Below are 16,441 nucleotides of genomic sequence, written 5' to 3'. Positions count from 1 at the left end.
AGTACCAAAAAAAAAAAAGTATCTTTTTGACTTTTTTTGACTTTTATCCCACAAGTGCTTTAGTGCTTCAGGCTCCTCTTTACCTTTGACTCTGGTTTCTTACAGTAAATTCCCCTCAGCCTGCATTTCTGTGCATGATTAACCTCTCCTTCCCTACCCTGCTTAATGCATGGCCCTTCTAAATTGTTTTTCTTGTCTAATAGACACTTAAAAATTGATTTTTGTTTGTTTGTTTGTTTTTAATATATCTTAAATCCTTTGCAGGAATTGATAGGGTTGTTCTTAAATCAATTAAGACACAGTTCTAGGAGCTGGGCATGGTGGTGCATACCTGTAATCCCAGCAACTCAGGAGCCTGAGAGGCAGGATGATTGAAAGTTCAAGGCCTGCCCTGGGCAATTGAATAAGCTCCTATCTCAAAAAACAAGCAAAAAGTGCTTTTCTAAGAAAAATATAGCCTTTCTCTTCTCCTTTTAATCCCCTAGGCTTCTGAAGTTCCCTGGGTTGAATCATGAAATAAGGACAAGGGAGGGACATGGACATGGAATGTGCCACCCTGTGTATTGCTTTAGATATCTGGAAGAGTGGGCTGCAGGCCTTCATTCTGGAACTGAGGGTTTGGGGGAGAAGTACTGTGCGGGTAACTGAGAAGTGAACAAATATGTAGCAGGAACTTTATTGTAGGAAGATTATAAAATTATTGGGAAAAAGAAAGTTAAGGTTTGCCTCTTTAAAATGTGCTGGTGGCACGTTTGCCTGCTGATTCAAAGAAAAATAGTGTGCTAAGCTTTGACTAGAAATAAATAATATGGGATTTATTTTCTCCTTTAAGTCAGTTTTATTGCAAATAAATTGATATTTAACTATCAGTATCTTCTGGGGATCACCAGTTTAGGTGTTGAATGAAAGTAAAAACTATATGTCAGTTGGGGTGGTCAATATTCTTCCTGTAAATCTGCAACAGCTGTCCGTTTGGAGTCTAAATTAAATGTGGAGGTTTCTCTCTACCATAAACTATAGCAAGGATCCAAAGAGAATTTATTGGCTCTGTTGGGCAGATTGTTAGACTTGCTAAATTGCTTTGGGGGATTAAACTAATTGGTATTTTCTGTTGTACATGAAGCGTATTTCTTGTTTCTCTCATATGTTCTGCCTTGGGCTTTCTTTTGATAATGTATGAGAAAAAGATTGGGAGGGTTAAAATTAGGAAAGGGGTGGAGACATTGGAAAACTTCAGGTTGGTGGAAGTAAGTACTTTCTGAACAGTGACCTTGTTCATGAACCAAGAAAGGGGCTGAGAACTCGTACTTCCCAAATATGTGTGCCTGGCAGTTCACCTCTCCCTGGATGCTCACAGCTCCCCCGCCTTTCATATAGGAATATATCCAGAACAACACAAAGCACTGGATTTTTTGTGTCAGAGTCTCATTAATCAGATTTCTATCAAGTATAAAGATTTACTAATAATTTCAAGGCAAGGCAGAGATGAATCGGGAAAATTAAGGAGAGCCATTGTGGCCCCAAGGCCTTTCTTGCAGCATCAGAATGTTCTGTAGCCCAATTCACAGGCAGGGAGTCCAAATGATGTTTGCTGCATCATTTCCCTTGCCCTGGAGTCGTGAGTGCACTCACATTTTACTAAGATAGTTCCATAGTTTATGTGACACTTTCCAGAAAGTATGCCCATAAAGCCACAGATTCCAGGTTTGTTTAGCATAGGAAGCCCTAGACAGGCCAAGATGTGTCCTGTTAAAAGCATTCCGTAGATAAGCATTCTTCTGCTGGCAACTGTCATGAATATATTTGCCAGCCAGCCTGCCATTTACATACTTACAGGATTTGATCAAATGAACTTTTTTTGCTCCAAGTATGTCCCCACCCAACCACCCAGCCCCTGGACCCTCCAGGAGAACTATGGATTGCAGATCTTTCTCTCCCAATATCAAAATGAGCAAGAATAGTAAAAATGAAAAGCCATTCTTCTAGATGGGCAAATGATCTTCTGATTCTAAGAGAGTTGGAGGTGATCTTATGTCCATCATCCAGATGCTGTATGTGTTTTCTGGGGTTGGAGATGACTAAGACTCCAGTGAAAAGAGAGGGTATGTCCCCACTTCCCCCCAGAAAGTAAGAGAAGGTCTGCTCTAGGAGGGCTCAGTGAGTAAAGGATGTGGGAAAGATGGCTGGTGTGGTGGATGGAGTGCTGGGCTTGGTCTCAGGAGACCTGTGTTCCAGCCCCGCATGGCCTCCTCTGAGTTTCATAACCTAGGGGAAATCCTCCATTCCTCTTCACACATTTCGATTCTAACAATGAAAGGACTAGTCTAGAATCCCACCCACTGGCCCCAGATTGGGAGCTACTGATTTATATATTCTAAAAATACTTTGTAACCCCGAAAATGTTATCAGCCTATAATGTCTCTGACCTCAGGTTCTCCTAGTAGGATGGAAGTCAGCCTCAGTGCAGTAGCGTTTATGAATAGGATTGGGCGTGGTGGCACACAGCTGTAATTCCAGCTACTTGGGAAGGGGACACGGAAGGATCACAAGTTGGAGGCCATCTCAGCAGTGTTGTGTGACCCTCAGCAACCTCGCAAGACCCTGTCTCAAAATTTAAAAATAAATAAATAAGTTGTTAGAAATAGGGGTACAGAGATAGATGAGGGCCGCCTGGTGTGCAGCATTCCCTTTTTCTTCTCTTTCCTCTCTCAGTTCTCATTCTTGTGATCCCACAATACCATACCTCCTTTGTAGGCTTTGCTGTTACCCCCTTCCTTCTCCAGAAAGCAGTTCATTGATAGAGAGTGCCCTGGTTGCTGATTTTTTTTTCCAGTCATTTGAAAATTGGGTTGAGTTGACTTCATATAGACTAAATAGGGCTGAGGAAGCTCAGTCTGGAAACAAAATAATGTTTGAATTCTTTGGCAGTAATACCTCACCCCTCCCCACCCCACTTGCCTTATAACTCGGGTATAGCAAGAGAGCGAGACTGGTGTATAATTTCCTTGATGCGTTGGATGGTGGGAGGGCTGGGAAGCTGAGGAAATGACCCTAATTTTGTCTGGATTTTTTTTTCCTTAGGAACTTTTAACTTGCTGTGAAGAAGGGAAAGGGGAGCTCAAGGATGGCCTGGAGGTGATGCTCAGTGTCCCCAAGAAAGCTAATGATGCCATGCATGTCAGCATGCTGGAAGGTAGCTGTCTTCCCAGTCCTTCTGGGGATGCTTCCCCCATTCCTAAGACCAGGGAGCTGGCACTGTGGGAGGAAGTGGCATAAAGTCAAGGCCAGATAAGCCTGGGAGAAAGAAGAAACAGCCAGACCTTAGTTGGTCATTGGTAGAACCGGGAGAGAAGTGCCACAAACCAGTTTGGTTAACACCTGCCTCCAAGTTGGACCAGGCCTAAGCCACTTAAGGTATTTGGACACCTTATTCCCCATGAGATAGTCTAGGACAGGCCACCATTTTTGCTATAAATGTGCTATAGCCCTGACCCATAGCACTCCTGTTAATCAGAATAAGGAGAAATTCTAATTATACACACACACACCATTATCTTTAGCATTATGCTCATCTTTTTAAATATATATAAATATATATATATAAAACATAGATTTACCATTGTAACCATTTTTAATTGTGCAGTTCAGTGGCATTCACATTCTTGTGCAACCAGCCTTTTGTCCTTCCCTAGCAGGTTAAGACAGACTAGTCAGATAGCCCAGATAGGACTTTTGTCAGCTGTAGCTATGTTCTTGGAATCCAGAATCCTTCCAGAGCAAGGCTCTAGTCACATGGTCTTGACATTGTGAACAGATGGGCAGAGCAGCTACATGGAGGTGGGATTTGATAGATGGGTTAAGACTTCACATTCCAGTCTGGGCTGGCACACAGGTGCTAAAGGAAATAAGTATAGTCTGTTGCAAGTATATAAAGCACATTGGCTGTTTTTCTCACCTGGCCTCCATTCCACCTTATGCTATCCCATTCCACCCCCCACCCACCACCACCAAGAGTCTTGGTGTGGTCTCCTGGTCAACCCGTAGCACAGGAAGCGCTAATTCTTAGAGTGAAAGAATCTTGGTTATCATCTCCAGACTGAGCACTGATCATCTGACTTTATTGCTATTGTCACAATTTCTCCAACCCTTTCTTTTCTATGTGCACCTAACCCACAATCCTGGGTATCTTCTTCCATAAATACCCTGCTCATCTAGCCTGTCCCTGATCTGTAGTCTAGATCCAGTTACTCCAAGTATGGTCTGCAGACCACCAGCAGTGGCTGGGAAGTGGTCAGAAGTGCAAATTCATGGACTTGCTCAGTAGCTGCTGAATCAGAATCTCTTGGGAGGAGAGAGATGGGCAAGTGATTCTTAATGCACACTAAAGTTTGAGAACCTTCATAAGGACTTACAGGGGTATAAATATAAACTGGTTAAAGCTGTGCACCACTCTGAGCAGGAACAATCAAAGGGAAGAGTCCTAGGAATGGAATTTAAGAAATAAGGCAGTGGCCAAGGCAACGGAGACAAGACACTACATCAGGCAATGTGTGTCTTCAGCCCCACTCAGAGCTGTGAGTTAGGAAAGTTGGGAGATGTGGAAGGAAGAGCTATGGGATTTGCCCTTTGAGGGAGGTCTTAGATCCCTCTCACATGAGGGTTCTGGGAGGGAAGGTCCCACAGGACCCTTGCAGGAGTTTCCACTAACATAGCTTAAGTATACTTGGGCACAGGGAATGGGTGGGTGGGGGAGATCTAATCACAGTTCTATAAACTTGTCTATGTTGGTGTCCAAAAGGCAGAAGCCTGTGGGAGTCAAGGGCTAACAATTAGAGAAGCCTTTCTCCAAGAGAGAGTGGAACTCACCCTGCAACATGGTGGCAGAGAAACTCCACAGGGTGGACATGGGTGTTTTTTCAGGGTTCGACGAGAACTTGGATGTGCAGGGGGAGTTGATTCTCCAGGATGCCTTTCAAGTGTGGGACCCGAAGTCTCTGATCCGGAAGGGGCGGGAGCGGCACTTGTTCCTCTTTGAGATCTCCTTGGTTTTTAGCAAGGAGATCAAAGACTCTTCAGGACACACGAAATATGTTTACAAGAACAAGCTACTGGTAGGTGGGGCAGGTCGGGTAGGACAAGACCCCCTGCTTTCATAGAGCCCGTGGGCAGGAAGGGATCTGGACACACTCAGCTCATCTCTTCCCCGGCCTCCACACCAAACCCTCCTGGACAAATGCAAATGGTTCCTATTTGGAAAGCTCCCACCCTCACCTCCCACCTCTGCATTTTAGAGTTCACAGTTCTTCTTTCTGTTTGCTTTTAGCACCTCCCTCTTCACATCCCTCCCTGGTACCTGCTAATCAGGCACGTGCCTGTAGGTTCTTCATCCTGGGTAGATGAACAAAATATCCAGTCTGTTGAAGTTTGATTGACAGAAGCCCCTCCCTCGGTCCTCTCCTCTTTGTTGCCTTTCCCTTCCCATCCCAGCCCTAAGTTTCCCCACTGCCCTCCCCTTCCCCGCCTCTCACAGGCATTTCCTGTCTACAGACCTCAGAGCTGGGTGTGACCGAGCACGTAGAGGGCGACCCCTGCAAATTCGCCTTGTGGTCTGGGCGCACCCCATCCTCAGACAATAAAACAGTGCTCAAAGTAAGTACAGCTTTCTGCTGGGCACAGTACCTATTGGGGTTGGAAAAGGGGTTAAGGGAGGGATGTGGGCATATGACCCTGAAAAGCTGGGACCTGGAGACCACTGAGCCACTGGGCCTCTCTTGAGAATGGCAGCATCACATGGGTATTAAGAAGCAAATTCCATCATGAAGGTAGACCCAGAGTCAATATCAAAGACAATGTTCTCCTCAAATCCATAGAGGGAAAAGGGAAAGAGTAGCCTGCTGACTCCTCAACAAGGCCTGCTCAGCTATTTTCTGACCATATGTCTCCTTCTGGTGGCAAGAACAACAGTTGGCCCTTTGACAAAAGGCACCATGATTTGCTCCATGATCACCTAATGTATTTCCCTAAGCACCTTCCATGTGTAAGGTATTCTGCCCACTGCTACAGGGAACAAGGATGTAAAAGATACGGACCTTGTTCTCTAGGAACTTGAGCTCTAGGAGCTGTAGTTAACCCTTCTGACGTGGGTTCTCAACACGGTTGTCTCAGGTCTCCAGAGCATAGCCTGAGCCTTGAGCTGGTGCTTCTGGAAACAGTAGCCTGACTGAGCAGGGATCATGCAGATGGAGCTTCCATTGGTCACTCGGTTGTCAGGGAGGTACCAGGGAGCAGATGGTCCAGCCCCAACAAAACCTTCACACTTGTTCATTCTGAATTGCCAGTATAGCTGCTACTTGTCATGAAGCAGAATTATCTAAAACAATAACAACAACAAAAAATCCAGGACATCAAATGGGACGTTCAGGGATGATAGCAATTGCTCTAGTGAACAGTTTAGCAGCCTAAAAACCCAGGACTGTTTTCCAGCCAGTGTAAGCTTGTGTCGCTGTGGTAGGTGTTGAACATCCTGGCCTATGTCCATGCTGGCTGATGACAAACACTGCCTTCAAATGCCATCCCTCCCAGTGCCCCCAGACTTCTCTAGGATCTGGCAGCTCAAGTGTTAACCCCTGCCCAGCAGAGGCCTCCAGATACTGTACCAGTCCCAGGAAAGACATCAGGATTAGTCAATGCCCTATGGGTCTTGAGATATTTTGCAAATTCTCCTTGACTGAGTCTACATTGCATCTTGAAGTCATAGCTCTATTCTAGGAGTTTGAGAAATGCATCCCTGAGATTAAAGAGTCACAGTATAAAGTGAGAAATAAACTCCCGAACTTTTGGTATCCTTGAAAATAACAGCTGAGGCCTATGGGAGGGGATTGAGATTGGTTTTCAGAGGGCAACAGGAGCTGGGGTTCTCAATCTTTCTCACTGTGGCACTCCAGGCTTCCAACATTGAAACCAAGCAGGAGTGGATCAAGAACATTCGAGAAGTGATACAAGAAAGGATCATTCACCTGAAAGGAGCTTTAAAGGAGCCAATTCAGCTCCCCAAAACACCAGCCAAACAGAGGAACAATAGTAAGAGGTAACCAGCATCTCTCCCTCCAGCACTGCCCACTCATGTGCTTCTAAGAGTGGGAGTGGGGGGACTCTGTCCTTTTGAAGGGGTGTTGCACTGTATACTCTCTCTGGAAAGGCCCACAAGTTTCACCTAATGGAGAATTATCTCATCTTTAAGCATCCCACAAGCTCCTGTTAATGAAGTGCAGCAGGGCTTCATTGAGCATCTCCTATTTGATAAAGGCTCTACTTGGTGATATGAGGAGAAAAAGGAAGTATCAGATGAGTCAGTTCCCTCAAGAACCATCTAACAATTATGTCTCACACTTAGTTAGACAAGAACAGGCACTATCCATAGGATGGTAAATACTGTAAGAATTCAAAGAAAGAAGAATTTAGATGGCCTTCTATGTGGAGTCTAGGGAAGTCTTTGGGAAGGAGATGGGCTGTGAGCAGGGGACTCTCTAGACTAGTTAGACAGTAGAAGAACTTTGTGCACTGTAAGAGGTGAAGTGGTATGGCCAGGTATCACTGTGGCTCTCACTGCTGTCCCCATGGAGTTCTAACCTTTATTCAGCTATGATAAGCAGTAACATCAAACAGAAGAGGACTTAGTTCTTGAATCTCTCTGGATCTTTTTGAATCTCTGTTTCCTCCAAACCAGTGGATGACTTCCTAAGCATTTCTTTCCCAAGTCTCCATGTGACACCTACACTTGAAAGAAAAGCATATGAAAAATTCATATACACTTTTGAGAAAATATATAACAAAAGCAGAGTTTTGAGATGATCATTATTGGTGATAACAGGTTCTCTGTTCTTCCCCTATGCACAAATAGAAGAGATCCAGGGGATTTAGTTGACTTTATGGTACCAACCAGGATAAGTAGGATGGGGAGCTGCTGCAGGGGCTATGAAGTGGGATCAGTACTCATGAGGGAAGTGGTAGCCAAAAGAAGGGAATGATTAAAGTAGAGATGCCTCCAAGGGGCAGAATCCCCAAGACCTATATGACCAGGATGAGGTCACCTGCTCAGTGCTGGAAAGGCCAGTTATGAATAATAATGGAGGAGGATTCATTTTTACTTCACGTACCCATGTCTGGAGTTCAAGTTATGGGTAAACTTAGTTTAGCACTAGAGACATCCTGCTTCATGGAGCCCATACTTTAACAAAGAAGATAGAAAGGAAACTATTATGAAGAACAGATTTCCTAGGACCATGGTGAGTGAGGAAACTCAGGTGAGGTTAGCTGGGGTTACTCTGTAAAATAACACACCCTTTTCTTAGTGTGGAAGAGTTGGAGTGTTTCTAGAATGTAGGAAGGGCATGTCTTAGAAATGTCCCCAACTTCTCTTTACCTTTTTTTTTTTTCTCTTTTCCATGATGGGAGGGGAGGAAACCTTATAGACTCTGCAGAAGAGAGCCAGACAATCTGTGCTCCCCCTCACTTGGCTCCCTTGATATGGGGACAGAGTTTACGGAGGAGGGGATTGGCTTGGGGGATGCTACCCACACTACTGGCTGGGCCCCACACCCTACAGAATTGGCTTCATCTGGACTAGACCAGAAGGGCCAGAACAGCAGGAAGCAGAAAGTACAGCCAGCTCTCAACAGTCTAAAAAGGTGGGGGCAGTGGCCCATATAATCAAAAACAACAGATGATCTAAAAGTCCTTTATTTTTGGTTTTGAAATGTGTCACGTAATTTCTTTTTACAGCAGATTTTCCTTCCTACGAATGTATGGCTTATGTTATTAAAAAAAGTCGGCATTTCCCAAACTCACAAGTGATGGCAAGAGAGCAGTCAACTTAGAAATGATCTGCCAGGGAGAAACTGCTTTTTCTGATGAGTGGACACTGTGCGTGCACACATGCACACGTGCACACATGCACACATGCACACAGGTGAACACCTGTATACACACGCATATCCACATAAACTCAGACACCATGTTATAATTGTTTAGGCTCTGGAAGGTGGATTCATAATCGGTGGCATTTTGCACCTAGGCTGAGATTCTCAGGCATGGATTTCTCATCTCCCAGTACTCTCACTTTTCCATAAGCAGCATTGGGGTCTGACTTTCATAAAAGTGTCCATGGGAAAACTGGTTTTCTCTGCTAATTCCCGCAACCCCAGTCCAAATCTTCCAAGTTTTTCCTGACACAGACCATTCAGCCATTTCCAGGCATTCAGTCCCTCTGGTACCTGGCTCGGGGTTCAGTGCAGAATCGAGGCACAGTTCTAAAGCAGAGAGTTGCATAGTTTCATGGACATGGGGCATGAACACGTCTAAACACCAGGAGTCTAGTCAAAAGAAACTGAGAAGCACAGCTGGCCCAAAAGCTGCTGTAGAATCTGTAACTCTTATCCAATCTTTGAGAAAATGCTTTGGCCTTCTGTGTCGATTTAAGATTACCACAGATAGACCTGTAGTGCCACAGCTATTTGGCGGAAGGATCGCTTGAGCCTAGAGATTCGAGTCCACCTGGGCAGCAGAGCAAGACTCTCTCAACAAAAGAAAAATATTCATTTTTTTCTTACCTTTTTTTTTTTTTCTTCAATACTGGGGAGTGAGCCCAGGGCCTCGCCTATGCTAGACAAATGCCCTACCACTGAGCTATATCCCCAGCCCTTTTTTATTTTGAGAGAGGATCTCATTAAATTGCCCAGGCAAGTCCCAAACTTGTCCTCCTCCTATGTCAACCTCCAGAGTTGCTGGGATTATAGGCATGTGGCACTGCACCAGGCTTATTTCATAAACTAGTAATAGCCAGCCATCAACCTAAATTAAAACACATAGAAAAACTTTTTCAGTGTCCTGTACTCTGAAGTTATTGAAAATGACCCTGTCCACTGGATGGAAGCCTAGGATACACATCTTCCTACTGCCTGCTTTAGATCCATACCCAGTTAAAAAAGAAAAACCATAACTTGCCCCTGTCCAGTATGGGCCAGAGGAGTTATGGGGAGAGATCAGTTTGCATTCAGTTATCAGCATAGTGATGATATGTTTACTAAGTGCTAGAAGTGATGTTGTTAAAATCATATAGGGCTGCTCCCTTTAGCAGGATAATTGTAGACAAATCCCTGCTAGAAATGCTGAGGCACTGCTCTGCCACCTAGCTGGAAATCCTTGTGTGCTCTAAACCCACAGTTGTTTCCCCCCACCCCCACCCCTGTTTTCTTTCTCTTCTTCCTGCAGGGATGGAGTGGAGGATATTGACAGCCAGGGGGATGGGAGCAGCCAACCAGACACCATCTCCATTGCCTCTAGGACCTCTCAGAACACAGTGGACAGTGACAAGGTAGGACAGAGTCCCAGTCTTCTGTCCCCTGAGACTTCTTGTTGGTTTAAGCACCCCTGGAAAGTTACCCTCAGAATTCTTCCCACTCAGGAGCCAGTTGTCTCTTTGTATCAGCAAAGGGGACAGAACAGGACCAGACTCTTAAGCTGAGAGAGTCATACAGAAGTGGAAGGGTGAACAGTGGGAGAGGTGAGGTCGAGGGGTCTGCTGTCTCTGAGATGCCCTGCCTGGGCTGCTTGGGCTACTTTGCCTTATGGGAGGGTGAACCTCAGAAGATCTGAGGTTGGGATAGTTTCCTGAGACCCCAGTGGCTGTGATCGGTTCATATTTATCATGATTTGAATGGGGCTTATCTCAAAATTAGATCAAAACCAATGGTTTGGGAAATGGCCTCATCGATGCTGCTTGATAGGGGCCTCTTATCCAAAAGGACTTATGGATAAATGATGCTTTCCTGTGACCAGGTTACCGGGGCTCAGTTCCTGAGGGGCAGGAGGATCAGGAAGTGATGTATGAAGGATGGAGTTATCTTGTAAGAAAGCCTGGTCACTTGCTCTCCCACACGTTGGAGCCAGCAAGAGTTAGGAGCTCTGAGAGGGAGGGAGCACAGGAAGAGAAACTAGAAAGACTCCATGTATTTGCTCAGGTGCCTGCACGAATTTTCAGCAGAGGGAGAAAAGGGTCCATGTCCCAGCCTACTTGCATTTGCTTACCTCAGAATCCAAAGAATGTGAGGTAACCTTTTGCTGCATATTTCAATTTTATTAATAAAATTTTAGGACTTCAAATCATATTTGGCCCTAGTTTATCCAGACCTGGTATTTCAACCTGATTCTTCAACCTCAGGCAGCAGGCTGTTTCCTTGATTAATTTTAATTTCCTGAGTTATGGGTATTTTTAAAAGATGATCTGCGTTCATTAGGATTTTTCCTAATTTTTTCTTTCTGGGAAAAAAAATAGCCACTGAGACTTTAACAGGGGAATTGTGCCCCAATTTTGGCACCCAACTACCCTAACCATCCTTTCTTAGACTAGTGTTCAAGGGCATTCAAGGTGATTCTGACCTCTGCCTTCAAATTTTTAAGCCATTTTTTAATATCAGAGTGGATGGAAAATTAAGTTTTTTACACTTGTAAAAACATGCAGAGAAAACTATTTCTGTACTTTCCTGTCTCCTCTAATTTATTGTCTAGCAATATGACTAGAATACATTATGAGTAAAAGGTATTCTAGAATACCTTATGAATAAAAGTGTTCCTTTTGAAACAGTTAATGGGTGGTAGGTCAAGGGCAGTATCGCCCATGTTCAGACATAGGCTATTGGTTTCCTGGTCCAGGGGCTTTATTCCTTCCAGCTGCTAATCCGTCTTCCCAGAAGCCCTGAGGTAGACACAGACCCCTGTTCTAGGGCCCTTTGTCATAAGAAGACCTTGCTCAGCTAATCTTTTTCCGTCTGGCCAGGTAAGTGAGGCTAGATTAAAAGACCTCCAACAGCAGGCATTTCGTTATTAATGAGGGATCTTAGTGCTTACCCTTTTCTTATAAGTAAGGAAACTGAGGCTCAGAGAAATGAAGTGGCTTACCTGAGAAAATTCTAGTGGTTAGTGAAAAAGCAGGAACTAGAACCCAGGCCTCCTGATTGACAGTCATGTTGTCCTTTCACTCTAGAAGTTAAAGTGTTAATCTCTCAATGCTGAAGTTCTTCTAGCTGGTCAGTCTCTCTGCACATTCCTCACAAATTTCAGCCACTTGTGAAAGCACCTCACATGTGCGGAGTTCTGTGCTGGATACTGCAGAAAGATATGGACTGTTTGTTGAGTGTGAATCCCTTTTTGTCCAATTTTTTGTTTCCTGTCTGTGTCTATCCCAGGACATTGGTCTCTGATGAGGGCAGGGGCTGTGTCTGTCTGTTTCACTGCAATAATCCTGACATACAGTGTACCTAGAGGCTCAGGAGACATTTGTAAAATGAATGAATAGAGGGCACACAGTGCCTGGTCTCATGGAAACTCAGGGTTGAAAGGTAGCTAAAACCAGTGGCCTGGCTGTAGCCAAACTTATAGACATTCTATTTTTAAATATACTTAGACGTTTCCTTAGCTACAAGAAGAAAGTTTTAGTAAGATGAAGAACCTGACCTACTGGGGACATTAACCCTCAACTACCTTCTCTGACCTTAGGAGAGATAAGCAGAAGGTGGGGAGATGATGAGAAATCCTATGTCCCATATACAAAACCTGAAGAATCACATAGAAGTCACACTTTCAAAATAAAATAAAGAGTCTATTAGTGAGCAAGCACTATAACTTAAAATGTTCTCACTCTTTTAACCCAGAGCAGTGATAACTAGGCAGCCATGTGTCTCCTTGTGACCTGTTCTTCCTGTCATCAGTAAAATCATTTGTTGGCATCTTGAATTAATAGAATTCATAGATCATCAGGGTCAAATTCCCCTCTATCTGTACTAGAAGGCCATAAACCCCAGTGTCTAAGTGGGCAGATGAACGGTCTCTGGAGAAAAAAAAGATAACAAAGTAGACTGATTTGGGTAAGCTGACCTGTATTCAACAGAAGGGAAACAGGGTGACCATGGGGAAGGGAGAGGACAGAGACACCTCATAGAAATCAGAATCATTTTAACAACAGATTTCTAAAAATGTGCCCCAGTCTTTCTCTTTTGATGCAGAGAAATGACAGCAATGTGGCACTGTTGGTCTGGTAGATGAGAAGATCATAACTATTAACAACCTAATAAGGACCCACCTGAGGAGCAGCAGGGCTACAAGGTACCCCTGAAATTGCTTCTCATGTACTTTGTATGCTGTGCTGTGGGGCAAGAGTTTTGGACACACCTGGATTCAAATCACAACTCTGACACTCTCTGTGCAACACTGCGTAGGTTACAGTGCCTTAGTTTCCCTACTGTAAAACATGGGCAATAATACCATCTCTCTGAGTCATTGGGAAGATGGAATCTAATACATTCCCTTGGTAATTGTAAGATGTTCAGTAAAGGCTGTTTTCTACCCTTCTAAGAGGGCACAATTTTTTAGCAGACTGAGGATCTTTGCAAGTTCTTGAGCAGAGTTCTGATCTCTGGCTCATCATTATTAACATTTGTTAAAAGCTTCTTCTCTCTGTTAGACTTAAAGTGATATGGCTTCAATTTACCTGTCTCTAAATCAAAGAACTTTTCTCCCCTTTCCATTTATACCCTCTAGAATCTTTTTTGTAGACTTTTTGTTGTTAGCATTGGCTCATGGGTTACATTTCATAATTTAATGGTTTAATATCTATTACTATCAGACACTGATTTAATGCTGAAAGTATACCACATTTGGCCAGTGGCAGCCCCTAAGACTAAATATTTGAGATACTTGTGCCTTTTTTTCCAGTAGGTTAAAAGTCCTCACATGTTCCTAGAAGTTCCTTGTATTAAGATATTTTTAGACCCTTCCATTTCATGGTTGCCTTCCTCTGGATTTCCTCCAATGCATTTTTGTATACAATGGGGTATCTAGAAGGATATGTAACTCGTAAGTGTTCTGATGATGTGAATGTAGCTCCTTGATTGAGGGCTGCTATTTTCAAAGTTCTCCCTAATGTGGTGCATCATGTTTAGTAGGTGTGTCTAATGTTGGCTCATGAAAAACCTCAGTGCCTTCTGCATAGACTGCCCTTAGTTTAGGCAGATGACTTAGTAACAAGAGTATAGGACTTTTGTGTCCCTTAGATTTTCTCTTGTCAAACCCCATTCCAGTATTCCAGCATTTTAAATACAATCTGTCCAACATGTTAACTACATCTTCCAGCATTATTGAATAAACACAGTCTTCTATGGCTTCATCCAAGTTCTTGCTTTTGGGCAAGATTAAGGACACAAGACCAATATGCCCCTCTTCTTATTTCTCATTCAGGGTTTGGCATGGGGAAACCCTCTTGTCTGACTCTTCTTCAAAGTCTTGAGAGAAAGAAACTCTACTAATTTTCTCTATAGGAGAGAAGCTATAAGCTGTAAATCCTCCCTTGATAAGGAAACAGTCTGTTATTCATAACTGTGCACTAAACCCTGACAAAGCCAGTAGGAGTGCCTCAGTACATAAATGGCATTAATAGCTTTCCCAGCATTGCTGTTGTACCACTTCTGATGAACCTGAATATTTAGGTTCCACTTAAGCCAGTCCTATGCAAAAGTATTTTTTAAGGAAATATTTTTTGAAGGCTTACTTTGTTGCATAGGAGTCTGAGCCCCCTATGTAACTCAAGGAATATGTTCCTGCTACTCTGTGCAGGACATTCTACTAGAGTCTTTTGCCTATATGTGTATTATTGAATGATGGGGCTTTGCAACCCCAGATTAAAGATATCTAGAATTATAGAATTCTAGTCAAGTAAGCCTGAGTAGTGAAGTGGCAGAAAGAAGAATCTTGTTGTTTAATGTGTTGCCTGCCAAGTAATTTCTAGCTAATGGTAGAAAAGTGGCCATATGCACAGTGATGTGCCCACTGCATATATTTAGGGTAAACATGATGGAAACATTCAATAAATGTTTATTGAATTAAACATTACAAACCCATTCTATTAGGAATACTCTTCATCCAAAAATCACTATGAGTTTCTAACATGTCCAGGCTGGCTGGAGAGAGAGAAAATGGAGTGAAATTGAGTTGCAGGTATTATTCTCTGCAAAAATTGTAAGGGAAAGAACACTGCTGAAACATCCCAGGGTTAGTGTGCAATTTATATGAGGAACTTCAGTGTAAAGCCAATGTGACCTAAGATATAGTGTGGCCAATAATACTAATGTGCTAAAAGGAGCAAGGAATTTCCTGGAGAAGCCTGAAAATTGGAGGGGCTAACTCAACAGTTTCTAAACTCTGAATTGTCAAATTAATGTACTGGGTCATGACTGAAATTTTGCTTTATTGATTGGGAAAGGAGGCTCAGTCAGTGATGCTAAGGGCCCAAATAAGGGAAAAGTCAGAAGATTTTTAACAGTGTCACTGCTACTTTGATAACAGACTGTTACATGATATCTGTGTCAAGGGGTGAGGCAGCCTAGTGATAGGAGCCTTCTGAGAAGAGACGTCCCATAGAGCCTCACCTGGTTTATCAGAAGTTGACAGTCCCTGCACCCCTATACTGGGAACACATAATAGGACACTAGATGCAAGGATGGGAGTCAGAGAAAGGTCCCTGTCCCTGTATTAATGTATTGGTGAGGATGTAGTCCCTATGTTGGTGCACTGGTGAGGGCCTACCTCCTGAATTGGTACATTGGTAAGGTCTTTGCTTCTCCTGTATTGGTGAATCAGTGAGGGTGTACCCTGGTGTTGGTGCATTAATGATGACATAGTCTCTGTGTTGATGCATTGGTGAAGCCCTAACTCCTATGCTTGTACAATGGTGAGGACCTCACTATTGTATTGGTACATTTGTAAGTGCCTTGCTCCTCCTATGTTGGTGCATTGGTGAGGGCCTAGCTCCCATGTTGGTGCATTAGTGAAGATGTAGCCCCTTGTTGGTGCAGGTCTAGCCCCTGCTTTAGCATATTCCCACCTCTTCCTTCATGTACTTTGTTGAGGCCTGACTTACTCTGTGGTAGGTGCTACTCTTCCTGCTGGGAGTGTTGCAGTGAGTGAGACAAAGCTCTACCAGCCTGTAGCTTACATTGTTGTAGGTAGGAAAGGAAAGTATCAGGAAAAAAAAAAAATGTTGCATTACTAGTCTCCTGCTAATTGCATTGGAGATAAAAAGCCTTCTTGGTTTTTTAAATTAAATATAAGAAATTATTTTCCCCAAGGGATTTCCCCCGCCCCCATGGATAGAGGACAGACCACTAAGGAAAAGTTGGAATCTCTTCATTTAAATGAGTTCATAAATAGGAAAACATAGCCCCAGAGAACACAGATGGAGATACTCCAAGGAAGCATCTAAGTTCAATTCATTAAAAGTGGAGACTGCAACCAAGATTCCTGCACACATGATCTATTGAAGTGTGCTAGGGAAGGGGCAGGGTCTAGGAGCAAAGGCAAATAAATATGCTTGTGGTTTCAGCTGGGGGGGGGG

General features: G+C 43.6%; 1 protein-coding gene across 23 annotated transcripts in view; it reads left to right on the top strand.

Annotated features, from left to right (window-relative positions):
• Positions 1-16,441, top strand: part of Kalrn (kalirin RhoGEF kinase) — a 577,550-nt gene that overhangs the window by 362,779 nt on the left and 198,330 nt on the right. For all 23 annotated transcript variants that reach the window (XM_048794027.1, XM_048794031.1, XM_048794029.1 and 20 more), the window contains 5 exons: positions 3,082-3,193; positions 4,921-5,111; positions 5,548-5,649; positions 6,945-7,087; positions 10,270-10,372. In XM_048794027.1, the coding sequence (XP_048649984.1) occupies positions 3,082-3,193; positions 4,921-5,111; positions 5,548-5,649; positions 6,945-7,087; positions 10,270-10,372 (651 nt within the window). The remainder of the gene's footprint in view (positions 1-3,081; positions 3,194-4,920; positions 5,112-5,547; positions 5,650-6,944; positions 7,088-10,269; positions 10,373-16,441) is intronic.

Source organism: Marmota marmota, unplaced genomic scaffold (genome assembly GCF_001458135.2).
Source record: "Marmota marmota marmota unplaced genomic scaffold, marMar, whole genome shotgun sequence".
NCBI classification, from domain to species: Eukaryota; Metazoa; Chordata; class Mammalia; order Rodentia; family Sciuridae; genus Marmota; species Marmota marmota.
Note: the sequence above shows the minus strand (reverse complement) of the source record. Positions and strands in the feature narration are given on the sequence as shown.